The following is a 22,509-nucleotide window of genomic DNA, read 5'->3' as shown; positions in this document are numbered from 1 at the left end:
AAAAATCGCACGGGTTCAAATCGAATGAATAATGAGACGCACCATTTGAAAAGTCTTCAAAAATAGATCAATTTTTGCCAAAGAACTATCATACTACGACGTACCATTTCAGATTAAACCATTCCAAAACTCCATGAGCGAATTTCGGATATCCTAACCCCTAACCACCCTGTTGTCATACACTTTATATATCGATTCGAATATTGCGAGTACGGTGTGGGGTCGCGTCATCTTGCATAAAATGAAATTTCTTTACTAATCCTTGTTTCTTTACATGAGGAAAGAATTTAGTCTCCAACAACTCTTTATAACTTTCACCGGTAATGGTCCCTTCAAAAAATTGCAGATAGACTCTTTTACAAAAATCGTAGTCCACGCGGAGACTTTTTGGAGGTGAAGAAGAACGGCAATCAATACATTCGGATTTTTTTTCGGATATCTACGATCATTCAAAGTGTCATACTAAAATTATTAATAATCCTGCAAAAAAATATCAAAAAATGAATAATATCTCAGATCACCAGCATGTGTAGGTTAGATTAGGTTAAGGGGCGATTCCAGAGAAGCCTACCTTGTGAGTATAATTTCGTTTGAAACTTTTTTAGATCCATATTTACTACGGAATCAACGATACGTCTCAGTATAGTTTTTGCCTCTACTATAGAAGCACTCGATAAGAAATACTTTTTCTTTGATGCTTACAATTAGCGCGTTTATTTTAATACTCATAAACCGGCTTGTACAACGGCTCAAATAAAATTGACAGCTCTCAAGTACCGGAACGTAATCAGTTAAATGATCGCCGAAATTGAGGAGGAAAAATATAATGGCTGCGTTCGGGGAGCGCACTATCAGCGCAATTGTGTCATTTTATCCTTGTTTTATGTCTAATGAGCGATAAAGATAGAAGACGCAATAGCGCTGATAGCGCGCTCCCCGAACGCAGCCAATATTATTTACTTTCAACTAAATCCTAATGGTTCTGTATACTTTGTAATTTTTATTTACATGTTACCAACAACTATTTTTAATAATGTAATGTTGTTCTTTAAAGATTAACAATGACAAAAAAGACAATAAGAATCAGTAGTGCAAAAATATAATATTATAAATCAATATACAAAAATAACAAACATTTTGGCTACAATTTTGATCTTTCTTCAGTTTGACAAATTATTGGTAAAGAAGGTTTAGAAAGAAAAAGATTTAGCTTAAATAGGAAATATAAAGATTTTTCTCCTTTCTTATATTTTATCAAACTGAAGAGAGCTTGAAATTGTAGCCAAAGAATGTTATGTAATTTTTGTATAATAAATTTTTGTATAATAAACTATTTTTTTAATATATTTCTTTTATATTGTATTTTTTATTCTTTAGTTACATAAACTTTTTATATCTTGTCGTTATTTACAATACATATGTTCCATTATTTTCAAAATTTTAACATGTTGACTGCCCAGCAAATTTTATGGGTCTTACAATGTATGCCAAAATGGAGTTTTCATTGTGAATATGAATCACATAATGATAAAATTTTGCTTAATATGATTAAATTAGACTATATTATTACAAATGATGCGTTTATTTTATTGGGGACAACCAATGACCATAAGGACGTAATAGTACTTTCAATTAATCAAATTACTACAAATTGAAAGGCATCTCGAGCAATCGCTGAATGTTAGTGCGAGGATTATTAATATTTTTCACAAAAAACTGTCACGGAGCATGTGTCCATTTCCTACTGTGTCCGATTGGCATTGTGTCCGATTGGACCTGTGTCCGATTCATTCAACCTGCTGTGTCTGATTTATTCTGTGCGCAACTCAAAGAATTCAAGCGACTGCTTAACTATGTCTGGTCGGTTTTAAATCCATACATTTCAAAAACTATTGCTTGGATTGAAAAATCGTAAAAAACTTTTTTATTTTATTTTTTGAAAACTTTTATGCTATAATATCTTGATTTGGGACAAAAATACGTACAAATATAATAAGGATGTAATATGAATAAAACTTAAGGTATTAATAGACGCATGATTAATAAATAATAAATTTTGAATAAAAATAAAATATAGTTAAAAATACAAATTTCTTTGCCTAAATAATGGTGTTTAAAGAGTTAAACTTTTGTATAACATTTTACAAGATTTTTATGTTAATTTCATTAATACGTATATTATTAGATACCTTGTTTCCGAATTAAGATCCGGTTTTCTAACAGTTAAAGCAGCTACCGAACTACCAGGCTGGTGCAATAATTGGGCGGCTTGTCTTAAATCTCCGGGATCCAATTTTTGTCCGTCTATTGCGAGTAATCTATCTCCTGGGGCTAAACTACCCGTTCGGTACGCAAGTGATCCTCGACGAACTTCTGTGATTACCAAATCCTCGTTCACTGTGAGACCTAGATCGGGCTGACCGCCAAGTGGTCTCGCCACCCTCACTGTGAAGATTCCAGAACTCGGCACCACTGGGCCTCCCACTTTGTATTCTATCACCAACTCAATCTGGTCGTGCAAAAATGTACAAAAGCAATTAATAAGAAGATATTTCGTCTTTTTAGTAATGTAGAAAATAAATATATATGTATAAATGTCATATAAATTTTAAAAAATATTCAAGAATCGAATAGAAACATTCTTACTAAATAAAAATCGTAACACAAGTAGGTCTAAAGTGACCCGGTACAAAATTTATTTTAAAAATTAAAAAATTAATAACAATTTTTAACTAATTTATTAATTAAGTACGATAATTACGATGTAATTTTTGCAGCACCACACCTATATTGTAGTGTGTAATAAAACATTTAGCAAAAATCCATTCTTAAAAAAAACATATCCGATATTTTGATAGTATCGAAGTTCATTGTTGCCGCTTTTTCGCGATGTCGATTAGTTTCTTTCGTTGCGCTTGATTCATATCGTAAGAAACCATGGGCGGAGACATGTAATTTTTTTGCATGTGGAGTACCAACACCGTGGGAAAGAGGGGGGGGGGGGGGGAGTAGTAAATGTCGAATTGATTTTTTTTTCGTATACAAATATAGAAATATACATATATGTTACGCTCGTACAAGTAATAAATATAAATGCATTTTATTATTGAGTTGAAACTGCGAAGCACGTTCCTCGAGCACTGTTTTTACAAATAAATTAGTCCATTAAAATATCTATAGTTGTGCAAGCTCTTCGTTAACGTGCATTATTGCCACGTTATTTAGTCTTTTCTGGCCCATTGTACTTCTTAAATACGTTTTCAGACGTCTTAGTACGCTGAAAGACCACTCGCAGGTGCAGATCGAGTTTGGTATCGTTAAGAAAATTTTGATGATTTTTTGTGTACTCATGAACAAAATCACGGACCGATTGATTCTCCTTTAAGAACGCGACTACGTTTTTCAAGGACTTCATTTTCAAGTTTTTTTTGGCAACAACATTCAAAAACATATTCCGATGCAGGATTAATTTGTCTGCGTCGAAATCTGCTTGTAACGGATTTGTGGCATTTAGCGATACTGAGTGATTGTAAAAATGAAGAACTTTATAAACTTTCACTCACTTCTTGCCGATCGCGAAATTTTCGAAGTTGTTTAATAAAGTTTTGGTGTCAGAATCGAACCGACAATTTAACGACATCAAAACCTGATCGAAAACTTGAAAGAAAAGTCGTCTGTAAAACTCCTTCGGAGTGTTGCATGTGTGCTCTGCATGTTGTTTTAATTTGGGATCTTCAGCGCCTTAGCCCCTGCTATCGCATTATCCCAAATCGAGTCAAATTTTGATTCGCGCGTTTGTGTGAGAATATTTATCATTATTTCAACTGTATCGTGCGAGTTGATGCAAAGATCTGCATTCTGCAATACGGCGTTTAAATATTCTATTTTTTCAAACATCTCAATTAGAGTGAGGAAAATGTTCTTCAAGCGCAACAAAAGAAAATTTAAACGACTGCATTTGTTTGAGAAATCCAGTTGCTTTTGACGATGCACTGTTCTCCACATCAGGATCATTCTTCATTTCTTTGAAAAAGATCACAACTGCTTCATAATTTTGTGTATTATAAATCATTTTTAACGATTTGACACGCATACACCATCTACAAAAATATAATATTACACCAAATTATTAAATAACAGTTGTTAATAATAATAAATACACTGATAAATAGGAGAATTCATAGTTACATATTAAATACCTAGTCAAGCAAAACGGAGATAAGATAGGACTCTTGTCAGATTGCAAATTTTTGAAGTTCGAAAATCTTTTCGGTGAATCTCTGATAAAGTTTATAAGCTCTCTAACAATCCCCATTAAATTTTTAATCTACGTTACTTTTTTGCTGTCATCTTGAACGACAAGACTCAAATTATGGGCGCTGCAATGGACGAAAAGAGCCCGGGGTTCCAAATTTCGTATGCGAGCTTGTAAGCCTGTTTTTCGTTCGCTCATGTTTGCTGTCCCATCATAGCATTGCCCCCGCATGTTGAATATGTCTAGCTCATATCGGCCCAGAATATCTTGGGTAATGCGTAATAATATTTCGGCCTTTATATTTACGGTTTCATAAAAACCCAAAAATATTTCTGACGTTTCCAGATTTTCAAGAGTTATTCGCAGGCAAACAGCTACCTGCTCTAACCTTGATGCATTCGATGTCTCATCCAGCATCAATAAATAGTAGCGTATAGCTTTTATGTCATCCAGCTTTTGCCTTACGACTTGCTCGACCATCATTGCAAGAATCTCATCAACAATATGATGCGAAGTCTATGTATAGTTTTCTCTTTTGAGCCACCTATTCAGCTCTGGAACGTTGTCTGCGCGTCGTCTTTTAAAAATTGTTGGAAATTCGATTCCTCATCATTATTTTGTTCTCGCAAATTCAAGTCTTGCCTAGCCAATAACGAAATAGTGGTGAATATTTTTCGTAAGGCTGTACGATTGGCCACCATCTTGTTGAGCTTTGCACTTGATTTTGCACTACACTGACCGCTTTTACAGTGGACAAAGATTGGATTGCTTCCCGATGAAATTCAGTGCTTTCATGCTTCTTAAATCTCCCAGCAGCGTTTTTCCAGCAGTCAAATCCCTTCTTGACAAATGCCTCTCGAACACGATTGCAGTTTGCAGAAGCGGATAATAACAATTTTCTTTCGACCGCTTCAATGCACACTTTGCAAACAACCTTTTGAAGAGAATTTAAACTCAACCACAAATAATTTTTCTATCAAATACTGTACGATTCTGGTATTTCTTTGTCTGAAAATAAAATAACTAGGCAATATTCTTGAAACGCACCAAAAATGTTACAGTTTAGCAGGTAATATGATAATTTTAAAAGTTTCGAAGAAACGGATCAGGATCAGGTACATCATCTCTTTTCCACTTTCTTACTACGAACCTGTCCACAGTATATTAGTCCTTTATCCCTTCCTTTTTATATTATACAACACACTCTGGCAAACCGGTACATTACCACAAACACACGGTCCTTTAGGGGAGACTCGGGAAAAAAACACGCACGTAATCTGCGCGGACAGCGCGGTAGAAAGAAAAGAACATCAGATAAGCAAGGTTGCAGCCCGTAGCGTAGGGCCTGCGTCTTTACTTATTTCTATCCACGTTTGTTAAAATTCGCACAAATTTCTATTTTTGTTTCTCAAATCTAGCATGTGGAATTTCACAAGTCAGATATTTGGCCTGTGAAATTTCTATATGCTCCGTACAGAAGTCTCCGCCCATGTAAGCAACTGTCATTGTTGATAGGTTTTTTAATTACAAATTGACAATATTTTTTATTAATTTTAAACAAAATATTTTTTACGGCAAAAATTTGAGTTTAAACTGACATTCGAAAAAAATATCTGCGTAGAAAAAAATTTTTAATCTAACAGTAATAAATTTAAAAGTAATAAATTTCAAATTTACGAATATTTTTTACACTACTCTACAAAAAAATAGAGAACAATTTTTAAACTTGAGAACAATTCAAAATTGAGCAATTTTCAAATTGCTGTAATTCGACAGAAAATCATCGCAGACCAAAAAAAGAAAAACTTTTAAAGCTTGAAGTTTTACGTATTTTAGGCCATTTCTTGAAAAATTTTTTATTTTATTACTTTGGACTCGAAAAAAAAATACATTGTTTTATTTCTTAAAATTATGTACCTTTAACACTTTGCAACTCGATAACAAAATGTTTTTCGAAATTCGTGATAAATGGCGAAAACTACGCTTTACCTGCAAAACGTGTGTTTAAAAATATTTTTATAATTATTTTGGCCGAGTTACACGACTTTGAAGATTAACCTGCATTTTTAGAAATAATATTAAAACTCGACAAAAAAATTTTCTAAAGCTTAAAGTTTGTGCTTTCACGTAACTTGTAACCATTTTTTTTTTAATTTTTTATCTTTGCAATTCCGAACTCAAAAAAATAAACACTATTTTTGTCTTAAAATTACATATTTTCAACACTGCAGTTTAATAAAAAATTTTTTCTCGCAAAGTTTATGACAAATACCAAAAACTGCATTTTATCTGCAAAACGCATGTTTAAAAATATTACTACGATTTTTTTGGCCGAATTACACGACTTTAAAACTAACTTTGTAAATAATAACGTTTACCATCGGTAATAGTATTAGTATAAAAATACAGGTTTATGTTCAAAGTCCCGCAACACGGTTAAAAAAATTGTTGGAGCATTTTTAAACACACGTTTTGCAGGTAAAGAGTAGCAATTTTTGTCATTTGTTATGAACTTTTTGAATAAAATTTTGTTATTGAGCTGCAGAGTGTTGAAAATGCGTAATTTTAAGGAACAGAATAACGTATTCTTTTTTTCGGATCCAGAAGTATAAAAATAAAAAATTTTTTCAAGAGAAATCTAAAGTATGTAAAAGTACAAATATGAAGCTTTAAAACGCTTTTTTAATTTTTGATTTGCAATGATTTTTACCAAGTTATAACAGTTTAAAAATTGCTTGATTTTGAGTGTCTAAAAAGTGTTCTCCATTTTTTTAGAGTAATGTAGTCTAACCTTTAATAGTTTTTTTTTACTAACAAATTGACAATATTTTTTATTTTATTATTAGTTTGGAAAGGTTTGCTAGATAAAATAATATAATGACTATTTGTTTAGGTATAATATACCATTCAAATTTCGAATTATTAGATCATTTAGTTTTGAAAAAAATTAATATCAAAATTCATATTTTATACATGGACACTTATGACGTCGTGCATGAAAATGTTATTATTAATAAAAAAAGTGATTGAACAATAAGATTCGAATAAAAAAATAAAATGTTTAAAATATAAAATAAACATTTAAAAAATTAAAATAAAAGAGCTGGATGAAGTTTGAACGTTCCTAAAGCGATTTTTAAAAAATGATTTGTCACTCTTCTCCTTCTGCAAAGAGGAAGTTTTGAGACCCACAAACAAAATACAAAAGAGACCGATTCGATACATTCGTCGAAAGACACCCTTATCAAGTGTTCCTGTCTAGTGTTCCTTTCATGATTCTTTCCATTTCCTCCTTAATTGTTAACTCCAGTGTTTCTCGCGTTTTTAGCCATTCATTTCGTTTTTGACATCTTTCAACTTCAACATTCCATTCTTGACAAACACCGAGACCTTCTTCGAGTGACTCACTAATCAACACTTCTCTTTCAGCATCAAAATGATCTCGGAGGGCTTTCAAATCCAGAGCAGCATCGTGGAAGTTTATGCTAAGATCTTGCAGCCTCTTTTGAACACGGTTAATGCGAATAAGTATTTTGTTCCAAAATCTTAGCAAAGTTAAAAAATCGTAACTCAACATACGGTTGTACAGCTGCCTTGCGTCACTTTTTATTCTGATCTCGTTTTCATTGTTTATTATGTCTTGGAGAACTTGAAATATCTCCTCAAAATACCTGTTGACGGGCTTGACTGTTTCTGTCCTTGCACTCCACATGATTTCGGACTGCGACTTAACAACCACAGGTACGTCATTTTTTAATTTTTTCCAGTGTTGTGTTGAACGAGAGAAGAATACGTAGAGAACTTCGATGGTCCCAGAAAACATGACCATCATTGATCCTGCTTCGTTATATGTACACCCACTAAGTTGAGTGAGTGATTATCGCAATTCACAAATATTGCCAGGTTGCTTTTTCTTATTCTTTGATAAACATCACTTTTGTGTCCAGCTATCACAGCAATGTTATCATAGCACTGTGATCGACAATCATTTGCTTCATTTCGACCTTCTCTAGCTGCTTGAAGATGTCTTCAACGAAGCTCTCAGCATCCTTCCAGCTTATCTGGATAAAATCAAGGAAGGATTCTCTAACACGGACTGTTTTTCTCTCATAATCAACTTCCACGTACTTCACTATTCTGACATCTGTTCACGGTGTACTTGATTAGTCGAGTCGAACATGAAACCATAGTACTTGGCTTTACGAATGCTTCTCAGTAAATTCTGACAAATAGATGCTATCAGGTGAATAAATGAACTTATACAGAATGATTTTCCACATGAGTGAGGTGTTCTTTTATGACAAGATCAAAGTGACCAGTAGTTTCAGTAAGTCAAGAAAATTATCCACATTGGAGTCATCATCTAGTTGAAGTGACTCCCTGTGTCCTCGCAAAGTTAAACTCTGAGTCGCAAGAAATTTTATGTGAAGGATTCTCTTCAACATATCACTTCTGCTTTTCCCTCTCAATTTGTTACTGAAATTCCGCGTCATCACTGTGCCTGTGAGAGAGCGTTGCATCGAAAAAGTCGAGTTTGGGTCATTGCACAGTTCAATTCGGTTTGCCGTGCGTCGTCATTATTACTTTCTTTGTTTTGTTTACGTTTTTGTACATTCATTGTGCGTGTAGTCGCGTGCAGTCTAGCGTTAAAACATATGATTTGTGTATTGGACATTCAAGTGGAAATATATTTTAATGTTAAAGACATTCACACATGATCTTGGCTTTCCTCATTATACTGGTCTTCCTTATCATCCCTTTTTACGGTTTCCTGACATAATCACAAGAGGTCTGGCTCAAATATAGGTCAATACTCTTCAAGGATTTATCTTGTCATTGAAATAAAGCAACGAGTTTCCTTCTAAATAATTTTACAAATGTATAGTATTATATGCATATTTTTTAAATATTATTTTGTCGTATTTAGTTAATATTTATTTGACACCTATTATGCCTATTTCGTCTCATACATTATATTGCAGTCTTACGATAGAATTTCAAAGAAAAGAAGTACGAACATTGTTTGTTTACAAACCATCTGACGAGTATATATAGATCACACATCAATGTAGTGAATTACAAACACAAACAAATACATGGACATTATGTCGATAATATCAATATTATTTTTAGTTTTATTTAAATGATGATGTTTTCTCGTTGAATGATGGCGTTGAAGTTCGACTGTCATTCCAGCATCCTATTAAGACATTCTATGAAGTAAATTGTATAACTTGTAAGACATTAATGCTTATTGAAATTCTATAAACCTTGATTTATTTCTACTCTATTCATTAAATTCATTAGTTTTAATCAAATCTTTATTTTTGTGTTTTGCACAACTTCACTCATTCGTTCCTAATTACACAAGGCTGCAACATTTTAACTTTTTTTTGCATTCTGGAAAAGAAAAGTCATTTCCTATGTAATTTTGTGCGCTGAATTCGAATCCGGTAACGAAATTGCTCTATCACGTCAAGTTTTTGAGAAAAATGAGGTTAAAAAGGTCAAAAATGACGTTTTTGGCATATTTATGATTTTTTTTGCAGGTTAAATAAATTTTTTTTTTACTTCTGTTTACACCTTTTTAAAGTACCAACTTTAACCTTCAAAACTGATTTTTTGAAACTCTGTACGATTTTTTTTCGTCGAGTTAAGCTTTTTGCTGTCAGGCGAAGAAGAACATTTGTGTGAGAAATGAATGATTATAATCACTTTTGTTCACCATATTGGATCCGCCATTTTAAATTTTGAAAATCTGATTTTAGATTTTGATTCAGCGACCTCAAAAATCTTGATTATTAAAATTATCATGCAATTCCTAGTAATTTTTTTTCAAAAACATTTTTTACACGAAATGTTATTCTTCGTTCTGACAGCGAAGAGCTTAACTCGACGAAAAAAAATCGTACAGAGTTTTAAAAAATCAGTTTTGAAGGTCAAAGTTGGCACTTTAAGAAGGCGTAAATGAAGGTAAAAAAAAAAATTTATTTAACCTGCGAAAAAAATTATAAATATGCCAAAATAACGTCATTTTTGACCCTTTTAACCTCATTTTTCTCAAAAACCTGATGTGATAGAGCAATTTTGTTGCCGGATTCGGATTCAGCGCACAAAATTACGTAGGAAATAACTTTTCTTTTCCAGAATGCAGGACCATGCAGGTTTGTGTTATCAATTCGAAAAACACACAAGATTTCGTCCTCGATAATAGACCTAGTAAACGAGAAATTATTGAAAGTTCAGAAATGGGATTGAAAATTACTGAGAAGAATTCATTTACGATGATGCTGAATTCTATTTAATTCTTTTCAATAATTTTTAATCCTATTTCTGAACTTTCAATAATTTCTTGTTCACTGGGGAGATTAATTTCTTTAACCAAAAAAAGAGTCAAAGAGTGGTTGTTTTGCGAATGATATAAAAGCGACCCTTCCAGCCGTTGACTCGTTATCTGACTCCCGAACTGTTCGATTCACAAGTTCATTCCTTGAGTTTTGATCCATGAGATTAATACACGATTGGTGCGCCCAATTAAGCGTTATATGCGGAAAATTCGCAATTATTTCGGGCAAGAAGGTAACAATCACAATTCATTTTAAAAATATTATAAAAAATATACTCAAAAACATGTATTTTTTTCTGCAATAGATATAAATCGCATGAGAAATGTGGCAATAGCGCATCTAATTTTTTATGTACATATAGGGTGTTTCATAATATTCATACTAACGCTTGTGTGCGGGTAGAATGCGGTAAACTGAATAAAAAAGTCCTTTATTGTTTTGCAATTTTCGCAATAATAATTGAGATATTAATTAAGATTAGGTTCCAAAACATCCCTTCCAAAAAAAATTTTACTCGAAATATATAATACACGTAACGTATACTACATTACATCGAGTAAAATTTTGCTCGGAGAGGAAAATTTTGGAACCTAACCTAAAAAGAGTTGACGAATAATCGCGCGTTGTGCGCGGCTAGACCGTGGACTATACGCTTTAGGCGTGACTGCGACGAGAACTACACGGCAACGCGTGGTACGAACAGGAGTAATACGCGAATAGCGGGCGGGCCGAGGCACATGAAGCTGGACTGATCGATAATTTTCTCGCGTTCTTTCTTTTTATAAGTTTTTTTTTTTTTTAATAAAATTATTTTGTGTCAAGAAAATGTCGCGTTATTATTTCCACACTATCTTGTGGTAGATAATGCGTCTTTTTTTAAATGGTTTCTTTTGTATACCTAATCCATTTTCATAATTTAATGCAGAAACTGTTTTGAACTGGCTTCTTTGTTCTTGAATGCACAATTCTGCCCTTCCTACAATATTGTACATCGCACGGTGCGCCATTTCTGACGTAATAGTATTGAAGACCGCGAGAATTGCTCCGCGTACTTCATTTTCTGTACCATCACGCCGATGTTCAAGCAAATTCTTAACTATAGCCCCATACAAAAAAGTCGAGTACGTTACCCGGTAAAAAATTTCTCATATATAATCATGTAGCATTTAATAGAGTTATACAATATTTTACATAATTGTGTAAAAATATGTATAATTATACATGACGAAATATAAAACGTTATATATATATATATATATATATATATATAAATGGAGCGACTGCAGTACAGAATTACATGTAAGTACTTTTTATACATACTTATATATAATGTCCACAATATTTTATATATAATTATATATGAATCTCTGTTAGTCTAATATATGATTATGTATAAGTCTTGCATCATGTATAAACATATATAAGTAAGAAGCAAATTTCAGATATAGTCATACGCAATTGTATATGATTTTGTATAAACGAGAAATTCTGGCTAATTGTGTCACTTTTTCCTTAATTTCACTTAATGCCTTGATTTAAAAATATTTTACTTTTCTAAAAGTTTCTATACCTTTTTCTCATCGCGCGCGTGCATGCAAGAGAGGAATATAAACAAAATAAAATAAAAAAACACTATTTTACATTTATAAGAAATATATGTTATTTATTGTATTTCTAAATAATATGAGAAAAATAAATAACATGAGATATAAATACATTTTATGAATGATACAAATAGTTCGAAAATTAGTGCTTGGGGTATTTAAAAAAGAGATTTTTAAGAAAGGACCTCATCAAGTCACTCTTACTGCCCATACAGCACAGAACATTGCAATTACATTGCAGCAATGTTACAATCTTGCAAGTTGCAATGTAATATTGTTGAGACATTATTGCAACCTGTAATTGTAATATTTCATGAGAATGTGACAGCAACATTCCAGTAACATTGCAATAGCAATATTCGGTAATTGCTAGTTCGTTCGTTTACCGCTATGCGACGCGCGTTGCAAAATCCATCTCGTATTTAAGTTTTAGTCATGATGATTATATGAAACTTGCAAAGAGTGGCTAGTAAGATTAAAGACATAGTAATTATTTTTATCAGTTTAATTTTTCTGATACGACCTCAACACAGGGAATTCAGATATTGAACTGATTGTTCAAAAATTGGACAGATAAATGTCCGAATAAATAAAAATATATGCAACATTATTCTAAGATTGCAATAACAATGCATTATTGCAAATTCATTACATTGCAATATTACTGTAATCTTTCGTTACAATCTTCCTAAAAGCGGACATTTTAACGTTGCTGCAATCCCACAGCAATGATGCAACAACATATTGCAGTGAATTTGCAATATTGCAACATTGCGATGAAAGATTGATGCAATGTGTATGCAATCTTTGTGTACTGTATGAGTATATATATATATATATATATGATGTGATGTATGTATGATTATGTACTTTATGTTTGCGCAATAAAAACACAACAAAATAAAACAAGAAAATGTATATTTACTCATACACACCTTTATATAATCATATATAAATATATATATTCATATTCATTTATATATAGGTGTATCTATTTATGTATGGACAAATTCGGTATATAATTTTGTATAATTAGATATGTACTATTTTTGTCTAATTATGTATGAGAAATTTTTTACCGGGTAAGATCTGGAGACCGTGCCGGCCAAGTGATTGGGCCACCCTGACATATTTATCTTTCCTGAAAATGCGCGTTTAAAATTTGCCGTATCTGCCCTATTTGGCACGAAAAATGTGCAGGAACTCTGTCGTGCTGAAAAATCAGCTCTGCTCATACATGGAGAGGAACGTTCTCGTCGAGTATTGGCAGCTGATTTTGAAGGAATTCTGCATAAATTTGTCCATTAAAGTGCGGCAAAAAGAAATATGGGCCAATATGAAATTCGTCGACGAATACATTTAGAAACAGCTGCGCGAAGAAAATTCTTAACGCACATAGCTATTTACCATTCTATTCGTGATTATTCCTGTCCCGTCATTAATCGACCAACGATATTGAAATGCACTTTCACGAACAGCGTGCGGATTTTCTTCTTGTCACAATAAAAAAATTTTTTAATTAAACACGCCGTTTGGTGTGAAGGTGGCCTTATCCATCCATAAAATACGGTCTGAGAAATTCAAATTCCACCGACATTACGAGAGAAACCCTGTGCGTTTTGTCCATAAATAATGTATGTTAAAAGCATCGCAAATGTCAAATAAAGACGATTAATTAAATATCTTCACAAAAGTAGATGCGCCATTCTTAATTTCTTGCAAAAAGCTGTTGCATATCGATGTATCCCGGAAATCTCTTCGCGAAAATTCGTGCACCTGCACGAGTATTTCCTCCGGTTTTCATCCTATAACTGACAATCATTTCGAAGTATTCCTCAGTTGTAAACCTTGCCATAATTGACAGAGACATGTAAACACAAAGTCTTTAATCTCTCGCAAGAAAATAAAAACGTCTAATAAACAACCAAATGACCGTAACTAAGGAGTGCAACAAAACTCACAACATCAAACAACACCATATGATGCTTTACTTTTTTAAGACAAAAACATCGCACTTCTTAGTGCACCAGGGGCAAAAGATATCCATCGAGACAAGTAATCGATAGATGTATACGACATGCGAAGAAGACAGGATTTTTTCTGCCAAGTTTCCGAAATTGTGGTGCATCAAGGCGTCTTCGCGTAAACGATGAAGATAGTCTTGTGTGCGTTTGAAGAAAACTCCAGCAACAGCGTGCGCCGTGCGGCTTGTGCGCTCGGTCTTTCTCAATCCGCGGGATATCGTACATTACATCAATACGCAATAACCATATCACTATCAACAGTGCAACAGCTTTTTACGAGAGATCAAAAACGGTGCATCTATTTTTGTGAAGGTATTTTAATCATCTTTATTTGACATTTACGATGCTTTTATATTATTTATGGGCATAGAGTTCCTCTTGTAGTATCGGCGGAATTTGAATTTCTGAGACCGTATTTTATCGATGAACAAAGCCACCTTTACACCGAACGGCGTGTTTAATTAAAAAAATTTTTTATTGACAAGAAAAAAATCCGCACGCCGTTCGCGAGGACGCATTTCAATATTGTTGGTCGATTAATGTCGGGACAAGAATAATCACGAATAGAGTGGTGAGTAGCTATGTGCGTTAAGAATTTTCCTCTCGCAGCTGTCTCCAAATGTATTCGTCGGCGAATTTCATATCGGCCCATACTTCTTTCCGTCGCACTTTAATGAACAAATCTATGCAGAATTCTTTTAAAATCAGCTGCTAATACTCCTCGAGATTTTTCCTCTCCATGTATGAGTAGAGCTGATTTTTCAGCACGACAGAATGCACATTTTTCGTGCCAAATAGAGCAGGTACGACAAATTTTAAACGCGCGTTTTCCGGAAAGATGAATGGGTCGAGGTGACCCAATCACTTAGCCGGCACGGTCGCCAAATCTTAATGTACTCGATTTTTTTGTATGGGGCTTTACATTAAAAATTTGCTTGAACATCGGCGTGATGGTACAGAAAATGAAGTACGCGAAACAATTCTCGCGGCTTTTAATACTATCACGCCGGAAATGGCGCACCGTGCGATGCGCAATATTGTACAAAGAGCAGAAGTGTGCATTTAAGAACAAAGAAGCCAGTTCAAACAGTTTCTGCATTAAATTATGAAAGTGGATTAGGTCTACAAGAGAAAACTTAAAAAAAAAAAACGCACCGTACTATCTACTGCAAGGTGGTGTGAAAATGATAATGTGACATTTTCTTGACATAAAATAATTTTATTTATAAAAAAAACTTATAAAAACAAAGAACACGAGAAAATTATCGATCGGTCCAGCCCAACGTGTCTCTGCCCGCTCGCTGCTCGCGTATTATCCCTGCTCTCACCACGCTTGTTAATTTTCGTTGCCGGAAATCATAATTAAAAGGAAAAATATCTCAAGAAGTTCTCATCACAAAGGAATTTGTAATTAGTGTTTTGAAAACGTCTCAACGTTAGCTATAAGAAATGTAATGAAAAATATAACATTCCATAAAAAAAATCAAATTGATCTTAAAATTGATCTCCTTAACCTACGAAAAAATCGTTCCCTACGAGAAAATCGTTTTCACCATGTTTGTATAAAAAGTGTATACGACGTTGCGATGTCCCCTTCAGTATTGAACATTTTTTGTATAAACAATTTTTTCATATGTCCTCAAATTTTGAAAATATTTACATTGCTCTCTCTTTATACAAATCATTTTGTATAGTAGTTATAAAAGAACTGATATAATTAGTCACTTATTTCTATTTCAATTTATTTTTTTTTTTACAATTTATTATTAATGCTGATAGAGCCAAAAGCAGAGCTTAGTGCTCAAACCTCATGTTCACAATGTAAGAAATTTAAAAACAAATGTTTCGGCCTTAAGTTTAGGTCATCCTCAGTATTATTATTTTTGTTCAATAAATTAATTAAAGTAAATATTATTAACCATCGTATCCATTGTATTGCACCATTATCACCTTTTACTGAACCATAACTTTTTACTGAAAATAGTTAATAAATAATAAAATGTCATAAGATTGAAAATTTAAAATAACTGACAAAGTATCAGTGTTGACAGAATTGTACGCTGTTGCAACGTTTTCTAACAAACATTTTTATTTTTTTTAATTAATTTATCGGTGCTTTTGTCTTATTAAAATAATATTTTTTATCATATAAATGTTAAATAAAAGTATATATTCTTGTTTTGAATAGTCCCAGTCAGCAAAATCTGTTTGAAGAGATATTGCGAAACGTCTGCTACAAATTTTTGTCAGCAGAAAGACTGCAGATTATATACAAAACCTGTTACATTAATTGATGATAGCAGAATATCAGCAGAAATGTTACAAAACCTGCTGACATAATTTGACAGCAGATCAGTAGCAAAAACAGAGCAGGATTTGCTCGGAATTATTACAGCAGATTGGCGGCAGAAACCGAGCAGGACCTGCGCAACGCAGTTTGATGTCAGATTGGCGGCAGAAATCGAGCAGGATCTGTGCAGTGCAATTTGATGTTGTTTGCCGCTATGCGGCGTGTTTCTTCATATATAAATTTGTACTCAAGATTCATCTACGATTAGATTAGATAAGATTCATCAATGCATATAAAGTGTAGCCAATGGCTTAATTAAGCTTATCAGTTTAATACAATAATCTGATACAATCCTCATAGGAGATTCAGAACATTAAACTGATTTTTGAAATTGAAAATTCGCCGCGAGTTGACCCGATATTGCAGTAATTTCGGGATTTGGCCTAATAAATTTATTAAAACATAAGTATTTTTGTCCCAATAAAGCAAATATATATTACATACTTTGCATACCTCATTTACTACTTTTAATAAGCGAAACGAGAAATGTAAGATTGTAATGAAGCATTTAAATGCCGCTATTTCATTTAAATTGTGACGGCAGGTTCTGCTCGATTTCTGCCGACAATCTGACATCAAATTACACTGCACAGATCCTGCTCGTTTTCTGCCGCCAATCTACTGTCAACCTATGTCGACAGGTTCTGCCGGCAGAACACGAACTTAATGCGGACACAGATGGCACTGTATCTGCTGCCAAGTTCTGAGCGAATCTGTTCGCAAACTGCTGATAGGCTGCCAACATTTTGTTGACTGGGGTTATATATAAATGAACATAATATGATAAAATTGAAGAATAAAAGATCACCTGCCTTGACTTTGACACATGTTAACAAAGTCCTAGCCCTGAATAATAAAAAAAGTTTCAGCCGGTAATCACTGTTTATTAACTAGTTGAGTGGTAATGTATCATATACAATACAAAAAAAGGGACAAATATGGTAATGTATCATATATGTACATTTTTAAATAACTTCAATAATTTTCAACAGATTTGCATAAAATTTGATATCATAAAGTTTTTTGGGCTGCTGAATTCGAATCTGATGTCAAAATTGCAAAATTCAAAATAGCAGATCCAATATGGCGACTGTTAATTGTTTAAACCAATCATTTCTAACATATTCGCATAGTACTTGGTACACGAAGGCTTTTTTCAAATGTCGAAATAAAGAATTCTTTTTCACCTCCATCATTAGCTGGTTAAATATTTTAACGACCCCCCACATTTACACGATCGTAACTTTTGATTGGAAGGTTGTAGTAAACATTTTCAAAAATCATTGTTCTCGTCTTGGAAAGCCCTTTCAAATGAGTCCACTCGACCCATAGTGCCATTTAATATTTTCCACCCCTATTCTACCCCTCTCCCCCCAGGGTGTGGGAGACGATCCACATCCATTCTAAAAAGTAGCTTTTTCGAAAACTTTGAACCCGTGTTTCGATATTTTAACTTTTGACTCTTACCACTTTAGGTACAAACTCTTCGGAAAAGTTCACTGAAATTGTTAAAAAGTTATTAATAAAAGAAGTTTTACGAATTACACGTAATTTTTTGACACCATGTACGTTTAATAAAATGTATTCTTAGTAGATTTGTTTATTTCAACATAGTAAACAAAATGCGTGGGAGGAAGAGAAAGTTCGTACCCTCCCGAAAATTCTAACCTGACCTAACCTAATCCTATTCCGAGATGTGTAAAAGTTGAGTTAAGTTAGGATTTTTTTAGGGTAAGAGTAAAAGCGAAGAAATGGAGCTCCTCCCCCGTTCACGCATTTAGTTTACTACACTGAGAAAAATGTTTTGTTTGATTCAACAAACCGTCTGTTTGATTTTGGAAATAGACAGATTCTAGTTAAATCTACCAGAATTATTATTAATGTAACAAGATTCTGGTAGATTCAACCAGAATCCGGTAGATTCAACAATCTGCTTGGTTACAAGCTCGAATAGACGGTTTGAAGAATATTTTTCTCAGTATACACGTAAATACATATGTAAATACATTATAAAACGTTTTGAATATTAAAATGAACAATTACGTGTATGTATTATTTTTTGGCATCGAAGACACACAATTTCTCGTCGTATCATTTGCATTTTATACAAATAATTAATAAGATCATCATTACTGTATGTCAAATGAAGAAATTCATGTAACAAGATATTGAAGCTATAAATTTGTAATAGAAACTGTGTGTTTAACAATAATTCTATAACACAAACAAGAAGAAAATATCTACTACATGACATCTGCTACACAACAGTATAAAATAACTTTTCTTGGAAATTTTTAAATTGAAAAAATACGAGGAATTAATTCTGTACTTCTTATTGATGAATTCTTATTGGCGTTCAAAAATTACATGTGATTCGTGAAACTTATAATGCTTTACTTATGTTAAAGAGACAAAGCATTTTTCTCGGAATAAATAATTCTTTGATGTGTATACGAAACAACAATTTTTTTTAATATTCGAACAATCTACTTTAGATTTTAATTTAGATTATTAGATTCTAATGGGTATACAGGATGTCCCATTTTAATTGCCCACCTCGTATATCTTGTAAATGACGCATTTTTGTGAAAAATGTTTTAGATAAAATTTGTTTAGTTCTGAGGGGGTCATAAAAAATTATTTGTTTGACCTTAGGAGAAGGCGTCAAGGTCACGCCAAGGTCACCTTGGTTTCCTTAAAAGAAAACCTATATTTTTTAACATATTTTTGTAGCCGAGACGTTTTTAAAATACTGATTATCTTTTTCGATGAGAACTTCCTGAATTATCTTGGAGCTTATTCATGTGTCTGACTACCTATACCGATCCATCGGATTGGAAATTGATTATTTAACCAGTTTTGCATAAATTGCAACCTGCAGACAGATACTCCAGATACTCACTTCAGATACTCGGCTTAGAAATCTCTGAAGATAAGTTGTAATAGGTTTAATATTGTATTAGGTTTCGATAAGTTCCTAGAATAGAAAAACAAAAACATTCGTTAATTTTAGAAGTTTTAGGGCTTTAAAGTGAATATGTGATTTTAGCCGCTTTAAAGCTTTGAAATAAAATATCTCGAAAATTAAAAGTTTCAATGAAAAATTGAAAAAATAACCAAAAATATTTTTTTTTTTTCAAGGAATTAAAAAACAATAACAAATAAAGAATACAATATATATAATAGAAGAGTATTAAGAGCCGTCGCAGGATGTTGTGTAAAATTTTTAATTTTTCTTAAAGAAATTAATTAATTAGTCTACATGAGACAGTTAAATTGTACACCGATCTCAGATCGAAATACTTAAAGTGTACAAAAACTTAAGTACATTTTTCTCACATATGGAGAATCATAATGTACTGATAGGAATTATTGGAAAGAAAGGAAAAGAGAGAAAAAATATTAATTAAAAATTTCGCACAAACATCCGGCGACGGCTCTTAAGGGGATGCTGGAGTTACCGGCCGGACATTATATTTTTTCGAACAAGAATATCTTTTTATTGGTTGCATAGAATTGTAAATCTTTTTGCAGGAGTAAAGTGTACACAAAAACGGAATTCGGGCTGCTCGACTTTATTTGGAAAAAAAAGAATTAATAACAAAATTTGTTTCTATTCATTAATTTCTATTCTGCTCTTAGAATAACATATTGTATAGAGCTATCTATTTTCGTTTTTTATAAAAGTTTAACAGTTTTAAGACGCTGAATAAGAGCAGCCCGAATTGCGGACTGCAGAATAGAATGTTATGGAACCATTAAAATTGGGCTGAAAAGTCTAATGTAAAAAATATTCTTGTCCGACTATTTTTACATACGTGTGCGTCCAATATCGGTATAACAGATGAAAAAATAACAGAAGATTAGTTCCAGGATAATATCAGAGAGGCGCTATACAATAATATGCGAATATATACACGCACCACACATACGCATACACAATACATTCATACTTAGATTATGACTTATGCCGATAATATCACTCTAATTTTTAGTTCCATCGAAATGAAATGACATTATCGGCGTAGCCTACGGACCTATTGCCCTATCTACACCGAAGGATGATCCTGCTTGTGGCTCATCCGAGCGAGTAATGTAGACGCATTGAAACACATTGAAAATCATACTGAAGGCGAAAGTGATCGGATGAGCCACAAGCAGGATTATCCTTTGGTGTAGATAGGGCATATGCCGCGTACGTTCGTGTGTATGCATTTGTTTGTAGTGGTAACTCACTACACTGACGTGTGGTCTGTGTATATGTGATCGGATAGTTTGTAAACAAACGATGCTTGCGCTTGTTTCCTCGACTGAAATTTCGTCGCAAGGCTGCAATATAATGTCCGAGAAGACATAGGCGTATACAAGGTGTCAAATAAATATGAATTAAATATGACAAAATAATAAATAAAAAATATACATATAATACTATATATATCACTATTTGCTAGCTATTTTGTATTTACTACATAAGGATAAAAATAAGAAAAATGTCATATATTTTTCTTATTTTTATCCTTATGTAGTAAATACAAAATAGCTAATTAATCAATTAATTAATATATACATATACACATATATTGAATAAATAGTTATCTTTATTTTGTATTTTATATGATAATGACTGAAATAATGAGAGTATATATCATTTCGGTCATTATATAAAATATAAAATAAAGATAACTATATTCAATATGTATATGTATGTATTGAATAATTAATTAACTTATTTATTTATTTTGTATTAATTACATAAGAATAAAAATAGAGAAAGCATATAATATTTTTTTCCAATTAGATATATAGTATTATATATACATTTTTCAAATAAAATATTTTATCATATCTAATTTATATCTATTAGACACCTTGTATAAGTCTATTTCGTCTCGTATGTACATCATACAGCCATACGATAGAATTTCAATTGCGAAAAAAAAGGTGAAATAATTTTATAAATTATCCAATAAAACATTAAAAGACGACACTTGTAGTAAATAACAAACTTAAAAATACGTATTTCTTAAAATCTGCAAGCTCACGATAGATCGCCTCTGACAATATTTCTTACAATTTGCCAGCTCACGAATAAATCGTCTTTGGCTCTGTTTTTTCTAAACTGTCAGTTGACGTTAGATCGCCTCTGACTGTATTTATTAAAAATTGTCAGCTGACGTTAGATCACCTCTGACTGTATTTATTAAAAATTGTCAGCTGACGTTAGATCGCCTCTGACTGTATTTATTAAAAATTGTCAGCTCACGATAGATCGTCTCTGACAATATTTCTTACAATTTGTCAGCTCACGAATAAATTGTCTTTGGCTCTATTTTTTCTAAACTGTCAGTTGACGTTAAATCGTCTCTAATTGTATTTATAAAAAATTGTCAGCTCACGGTAGGCCGCCTCTGACTTTTCTAATTCTACATCGCCAGCACACGTTAGATCGCTTCTGACTTTTCTATTTCTACATCGCCAGCACACGTTAGATCGCCTTGTCTTATTTTTTATTGTAAAATACTTTTATTACGTTATGTGTTTTATGTATATACATATATATATATATATATAAGTATATATTATGTATATTGTGCTCCATATTAGCTATATTCATATCAAAATATCTATGTAAAAAATTAACACTATTTTGTATACTGTTTTTATAAAAAACGTATATGATATATGCCATATTTTTTATTTCTAAAGCATGGAATATAATGATATTTTTAATTTCTTGTGTCTATCATTTGTAAAAACATCTTGATAAAAGAAACAACATTAATTTTGCGATTTGCAATAATCTGTTTCAATATATGCTTCTTTTAAATAATACTTAAAATTAGCCTTATTTTATGTGCTTAACTTGGTATTTAAAATACATATCAAAATTGAAAATGTATTTCTATTACAGTAGAAAAGAAACATTGTC

The 22,509-nt window shown here is 32.4% G+C and overlaps 1 protein-coding gene and 1 long non-coding RNA gene across 5 annotated transcripts in view; both read right to left on the bottom strand.

Moving 5' to 3' along the window:
• Positions 1 to 22,509, bottom strand: part of Grip (Glutamate receptor interacting protein) — a 47,306-nt gene that overhangs the window by 4,883 nt on the left and 19,914 nt on the right. For all 4 annotated transcript variants that reach the window (XM_012378639.2, XM_067351943.1, XM_012378646.2 and 1 more), the window contains one exon: positions 2,190 to 2,509. In XM_012378639.2, coding sequence (XP_012234062.1) covers positions 2,190 to 2,509 — 320 coding nt within the window. The remainder of the gene's footprint in view (positions 1 to 2,189; positions 2,510 to 22,509) is intronic.
• On the bottom strand, positions 16,488 to 20,849 carry LOC136998770 (uncharacterized). The gene is made up of 2 exons (XR_010889309.1): positions 17,034 to 20,849; positions 16,488 to 16,653 (listed from the first exon to the last, which is right to left on the bottom strand). It is a non-coding gene; the product is annotated as an uncharacterized lncRNA (long non-coding RNA).

Source organism: Linepithema humile, chromosome 3, assembly GCF_040581485.1.
Source record: "Linepithema humile isolate Giens D197 chromosome 3, Lhum_UNIL_v1.0, whole genome shotgun sequence".
Taxonomy (NCBI): domain Eukaryota; kingdom Metazoa; phylum Arthropoda; class Insecta; order Hymenoptera; family Formicidae; genus Linepithema; species Linepithema humile.
Note: the sequence above shows the minus strand (reverse complement) of the source record. Positions and strands in the feature narration are given on the sequence as shown.